Source organism: Electrophorus electricus, chromosome 11, assembly GCF_013358815.1.
Source record: "Electrophorus electricus isolate fEleEle1 chromosome 11, fEleEle1.pri, whole genome shotgun sequence".
Lineage (NCBI taxonomy): Eukaryota > Metazoa > Chordata > Actinopteri > Gymnotiformes > Gymnotidae > Electrophorus > Electrophorus electricus.
This window is the reverse complement of record NC_049545.1, coordinates 2,478,774-2,485,676: the sequence shown is the minus strand read 5'-3', so window position 1 is coordinate 2,485,676 and position 6,903 is coordinate 2,478,774. Positions and strand designations below refer to the sequence as shown.

The following is a 6,903-nucleotide window of genomic DNA, read 5'->3' as shown; positions in this document are numbered from 1 at the left end:
AAAACAAACCTTTCCAGTGAACATACATCACTTGAAGCTTTCCTGTAAATGTGTCATGACCTTTGTGTGGTAAAAGAAGAAAGTAGAAATTTCCTTTGTGATTAATAAATGCCAGTGAGGAAGGTTACATATCAGTAAAATATTGCTTGGGATAAACACATTATTTTTGACCTTCAGAACTATGGCTTGGACTGTGTGTAGGCTGAGCTACATTGTACATTGAAGAAATATTTTAATTATTGTTAATTAAAAATGTATGTATAAAACAAGCTTATCTACAAAGCATAGGGCAATGTAATTTGGAGAATGGCAAGAAAATGGAATATTCACTGTTTTTCATTAGTTGATATTTTCCACTCAGAACTACTTTCAAAAATATTTTTTACAGGTTTCACTTAATCACTGCAACTGTTTGAAATTAACAAGCAGGCATTATAGAGCCCTGACCTGCCCGACAGAACAGAACACTTTAGCGCAACTGCAGACATTCTCAATTACTATGGATGAATTTCCATTTCATCCACAGAATGTTTTTAATCTCTCTGCTATGTCAAACAGGAGAACATCACTGCTACCCATGAGGTTTAATTAAATGCAGATCATTATTGAGTCCATAGACATTTTACTGGCCCAGTCTTGGGCTCCATATGTACCTTATTATGAATTTAGAATTGTTGCACTCTGTGTGTTTACAGGATTCAGGTTTTAGTGTTACAAATGAATGATAGTACATATATTTTATACGTGGTTTTGAAAGGAAGAGCACACATTGAGCCCGTTGTGTGGTCCTTCATGAATAAAATAACTGGGACATTGCCCTAAGTAAAAATATATTTAGTAAATTAACTGAAATATGTTTTCCCAAATTGAATTCCTATCTGTGCTCTCCCTCATTCCCACAGATGACCTCAACATCCCACAAAACGAAGCAATTAATCAGTGCTGGTTCAATCAATGCATTAAATGCTCACTGCATGTCAACTTTGTCCTTGGGCTCACACATTTGGCTAGTCGGTGACTGGATCGTTAATGGCAGTGGAACAAATGCAGCAAGGCCAAGGCTCCTTAATCTCACTGACAGGAGCATGATGCCACATGGGTCTGCCTGAGGCGGCCAGAGACACAGCCTGTGTGCAGCTCAGACACCCCACTGCTCACAGCTGCTGCAGAAGCTGATGAGATCTCGCCTTCCTCTGGCTGCTGGCCGATCCAGTGCACGATGCCTGTGCACGATGTATGTTTACACTCAGTAGAGCAGCCTCAGAATAAACGGCTCCTTTTTTTGATTCGTATCAACCTTTATATATTTTTGAAACAGCCTTATATCTTAAAAGTGAATGTTTGAAAAGAAATTATGAAATACACACACATTAGAACCGATATTCAGGACATAAACCCTGGTGTTGTACTCCATTACTGGTAAATCTGTATTGAGAATCCTCCATAGTCCTGGTTAATCTATAACCACCTGATGAGTGAATCAAGTATTACAACCCTTCTTGCTCATTAAGGACCTATATACATGTACGTGCTAATTTTAGAGATGGGAACCTGTGGACCACTAAACATAAAGGCATCTCTAATATATATACTTCTTTTGATTTTTTTTTTTTGTAATAAAGGTAAGATTTTCTAATCACAGTCATTATGTTCAGGTTCTCATTTTACCAGTGACTGTGTCTTCTATTGGGACTGTAATTTAGGAGGTTGTTGTACAGAGAAATATCTTTCTGTTGTGGCCGAGGGTTCTTTCATTCCCTCTAAATTACAATAATTAGACAGGAAAGCCACTGAGATTAATGACATGTCCTGAAAACTGTACCTTTTTTAATGTGATTTTCTTACATATTCTTTCCCTTAATGAAGGCTTGTGGGTTCAGATTTTTTTCTAATTACAATGTAAATAAATCACTTTTTTATGATAATCATTTAAATTATGGATTGTGCAAATAAATATTCCTTGTCACTACTGTGAAAAACGGTATAAGACAAGCGTCTCATTAGGATGGAAATTAAATTTGCTTTTAAACAGGATTCCTCAGGAGACTCGATGAGCTGTAACCACTGTACCTAATCAATGAACACACTAGATTCACCACACTCTCCGAGAAGCTTCTGGTGACAGTGGACACGTTAAATGTGTCATTTGATTTGCTTACAGGATTTTGAATTCAGACTTTGTAACTGAATAGGATTTTCAGCATCAATGTTCAATGCAACAAACAGAGATGGATAAAATCTAATAATCAATAAATGATAATAAACAACAAGCACAATGCTGAGCAGAGAGAACTCTGAGCTTTGACTGAGACAAGCTTCCATTTGCATTTATTCATTTCCCATACAATTTTATCTGATGTGACTTACATATCATGCAAAGCAAAATACATGCATACCAGTGACAGGGAGCTGACTTTACTACGAGTGTCATTGGACTATGTTTATAGATCTGATACAAGTGCAAGATGCTTGAAGCATGTAAAAGTGCTGTGAATAAACCACCAGTTATATGTGCTATTAGTGAATAAGGTGCTATGGCAACAGTTTAATCAACATGCAACTTAGCCTATGACAGTAGAGGTACTACACGATTCATACCAACAAGATTCAATGGGTATCAAACAAGTATGTAATGAGTGCAGGGGGATATATACAAGTTTGTTATTTAATGAAGTGGCCAGCGACTCTGAATAGGAATGGGCATCACAGTAATAAAGTGGCTAGTAAGTAGCATTTCACTCTAAACATGCAGGCCCAATGAATGCAGTGAAAACAAGAGAACAGAGAGTTCAAGGAAATGATGCATTGCACGTAATGTATTATGCTAAATTGTAACCTCCCTTTGATCCAAAGGAGTACACGTAATGAAATCTAAGGAGGCTTCCCTTTACCTTTTCATATACAAATATAGAAAAGAAATACAATGTATTCCATGTGTTACCATTATGCAAATGAATTACATAATTGAAATGAACGTAAATATCACTTACTTCTGATTAAGCGTATTTGTGAATTCTACTGAGAATATATTTGTACTCTTGTCACTGTAGAATAAAAATTTGGAATATTATTAAACAATTACAACAGCGGGGAGTTGAACATATGATTTTTCTTAAACAGAGCAGTTCAGTAGTTTCTTTCTTCCCCTAGGAACAATGGAAATCAACGTACCCTTGAGGTTGTTCCCTAACATGGGCTGACTGTGCTTCAGTTTTTGCAAAAAAAAAAAAAGAAAGAAAGAAAGAAAGAAAAGAAAAAGGAAAGAAAATTTGCTATTGCTGCACATGGAGCAACGTCTAAAAAAATATGACAGGTCAAGTTTGTGCATGCCAACTTCGGCCTTTGAGTGAGCTGTGAAAAAATCCAAGGCTAACAAATCGGAACTCTCATTTGTGTTATGTTATCACCCGGACATAACCCCGAAGGACTCTTTCTGTTTTATATTCGCCTCTTTTCCTAGCTAAACTGGCCATTACGTTTTCGGCTGTCTGAACCGCGATTCTGCACAAACCTTTTATACGCTCATCGAAAAGAACAGCGGATTATTTTGGCTCGACAACAAAACAGAAAAAAAACTTGCAAGAAGGTACTCTCGTTACCAAGCACGAATTACGATTTAAAATGCATTAATTTTCAAAATGCCACATAATTAAAAAGTGAGTTAGCTAAGATAGCAATCCAGCGCCTTCGGCCCTTACGGTAAGAAGCTAACGCTAGCTAGGCTAGCTAACCTGGATAACTAGTGGCTAATTAATCAAGGAAACTAAAGTAATCTAAGTTGGCTATGCAGCTTTTCATTGCAGAATGTCCTAGTATAATGTAGAGATTCGTGGTTAATTTTGTAGATAGCTAGCCGGTTTGACTTGTTTGTATTGTAGCCATGGCTGCTGTTTGTTAGCTATCTCGTAATACCGTAATCGTGGTTGATTGATTTAATCTCTTGAAAACATGGATGACTCATGTTTTTAAACGTGTTAGTTGGCTACACTTAAAACACTTTTTAGATTTCATCACCGAACTGATTAAATGTATCTTAGTTATCTTGCCGGTTAGGTTGCTAACGTAGCTAACGGTATGTCTCTTGGTGCTGCTTAGCTAATTATACACGTGAACTCAGTATGCCTCTTGGGTTTTTGGAGTCTTTATTAAACAGTAACATACTTTGTTACATAACGTACTTGGATTACTACCCAGTTTAAAAGCGACGAGATGATCAAGGTTCTTAACATATTACTATGGTGTTAACTATTCTTATTTTTACTGTGACGCACTGCTGGTTTTCAGTGCATTATGCTGAATTGGAAGTGTATGTTCTTACAACATTGTTAGCTCCGTGTAGCCGACTTACATAATCTCACCTTGAGGGAGGAATCAGTTTTACTTATCCCAAAACAAATGAATTGATGATCTTTAATGTAAAAGGTAAGAAAGATAGCTAGCTGAGTTATGTTCAGTAACGAGTGAGGCGTGTTGCATAAGACATTGTAGTTTAATATATGCTTCTTTTAGTTAGCTAGTGTGAAGTCAAGTTGGAGTTATGTTGCACAGAATTATTTTAATAGAATACTGAAATTGAAGCACGTTCTTTAAGAATTTATTTTCCTTTTATTATTGTCAGTCACCTTGTTAATTCTTTGTGCTTGACTACTCAATGTTAATTTTTCCCCTAAAAAATGTTTTCATCTTAAAATGTTCATTTATAGAAAGTGTTTTAATGTCCTTGAAGAAATGTTAAAGCCCTTTAAAGAACACCTTTTAGTCAACATTTTTTACTAGGAGGGGGTAATCAATTCAAAAGCACTTTTTGCAGTTGTGCACTGATTTTGAACATGTTTATTGGATTGCAATGCAGGCCTCCTTTAAATCTTTTAAAGTACACACATCATGCTGCATGCATTCTAAAAACTGCAGAAGAAACGGAGTCTCTCCCATTAGCTTTTACTCATTTCATTATCAAAAGTGTAATAATTTCCCTTAATGATGTAACAGTTTCCTCTTCTCCCCCCCCCAGCTGTGAACCTAATCAGTAGCTGAACATGACTGACCGCTATAACATCCACAGCCAGCTGGAACATCTCCAGTCCAAGTACATCGGTACAGGCCATGCAGACACCACCAAATGGGAATGGCTGGTGAACCAGCACAGAGACTCGTACTGCTCCTACATGGGCCATTTCGACCTGCTTAACTACTTCTCCATCGCAGAGAATGAGAGCAAGGCCCGTGTGCGTTTCAACCTCATGGAGAAGATGCTGCAGCCCTGTGGGCCGCCTGCTGACAAACCCGAGGATACCTAGGACTGCACTCGCTAGCAGCATGCTTGCTGAGGAAGGGTTTGGCGTTTCACAATGATTTCGTGGTTCATGTTCTGAGAAATACAGGGGATTTTAGTTTTGTTTAAGCCTTTTTAAAACTGTTCCATTTTAGGTATGCTTAACCTTTGTACAAAATACATTAAGAAAACAGCCTTGTGATGTGTGGTTTGTCGCCCCCCCCCAAAGTCACTAATATTTCAGAAAGGGGAAAAAATTGTCATTCTTCTGTTGACTAAGCCAATTTAATTCAATGCCTTTTTGAAGAATTAATGCTGTAGAATTGTTTTTAATTAACCATAGCTGACTAACAAACTCAAACAAGAATCCAGCTCCATGGTCTAATGTCTGTGTGCATGCCTACAGATATGGATTTGTGTGCACACAATATAGCAGTGATCCTGACAGGGTAAATCCTCACCAGCTGTCCCCACAGTTTGAGCAGTTTGAGTCATGATGGCCGTAGTGCAATTTATGCTGTGTCAGACGCAGCATGCTGGTGCAAGCTGACCGGCTTGTCTCCACTTTCCACACTCACGCTGTGCAAGATGTTTTGTTTTGTGGGCTGTTCATTGCAGTATTCAGTTTCCAAGGCTCAGTCAGGTTTTTATTTTATTTTTTTTCCCCTTTTTCCAAGGGATAACTACTGCTCTGTTGTGTTCTTGCAAACTGAAATGAGCACACCACCATCATGGATAATGTTATCTAAACCATCGTAACTCAAATAATATTGGATAATATATTTAATACTGCACAGGTGCCTGAGAGACTCCTGGGTACAATGAATGGCATGTTCAGTTGTGTAAGTTAAGTGAGTCATCTCATTTACAAAGACTTTCATTCGATTACTCTGCTCTACATTATTCCTGAGTAAGTCCCTGGCTGACTGCACAAAAACCTTTTGGAGATATTACTGCCACTTTCATGTGCCTTAGCAGCAGTAACCTTGGTCCTGGGCCTTTTTAGGAGGCTGAGAATTCATTTAGTCATAAAAGCCATTATCCTTCACCTCCACAAAGCATCAATTGCCAGTTGCTATTGATAAAAACCTGTAACATTTTCATTTGACAGAGATTGCAGGTTTCCTTATGTGCTAACCTAGCATCTTTCTTCTTCATATTTCTGTATAGTCCATTGGTCATTATGATCCTGTGCAACTTATTGCTCAATCTTACATTTGGTGTAATGAAATTAGTTGAACTTGAAAGTAATTACTTGCAATGTTTCATGGAGTGTGGTGTGCCTATGTCTAAAACCATTTATAAACAAATGTAATTAGATGAACATTTCATAAACAGTTGTGGTTTAATAAGATGAATGCATTATATAAAGTGTTTTCTTTAAATAAGATTAGTTTTGTTCCTTCTCGGAGAAAGTGCACAGGTTGGCACCCATGCAAATGGTCACTTTAAAAGCACATTACATACAGTACTATTATTCATGGACTGCTTACAATTTGGTTGGTCTCTTGTGGACAGCATGCAAGATTAAATTGGTTGTGGGAATATGAAGTTAGAAGCATAATGGCAGAAAGGGTTGTCTAGTTAAAATAATGTGAAGGGCACACGGTCTCTAAAAAATTCTATAAACC

General features: G+C 37.4%; 1 protein-coding gene across 1 annotated transcript; it reads left to right on the top strand.

Annotated features, from left to right (window-relative positions):
• Window positions 1-3,444: 3,444 nt before the first annotated feature.
• On the top strand, window positions 3,445-6,630 carry sf3b5 (splicing factor 3b, subunit 5). The gene is made up of 2 exons (XM_027000509.2): window positions 3,445-3,586; window positions 5,012-6,630. Exon 2 carries the CDS (start codon window positions 5,037-5,039, stop codon window positions 5,295-5,297), a length of 261 nt encoding a protein of 86 aa, XP_026856310.1. The 5' UTR covers window positions 3,445-3,586; window positions 5,012-5,036; the 3' UTR covers window positions 5,298-6,630.
• The last annotated feature ends 273 nt before the right edge of the window (window positions 6,631-6,903 follow it).

Bases quoted from the DNA above. Each gene is read 5' to 3' on its own strand.
- sf3b5 (XM_027000509.2), top strand. From the start codon at position 5,037: ATGACTGACCGCTATAACATCCACAGCCAGCTGGAACATCTCCAGTCC.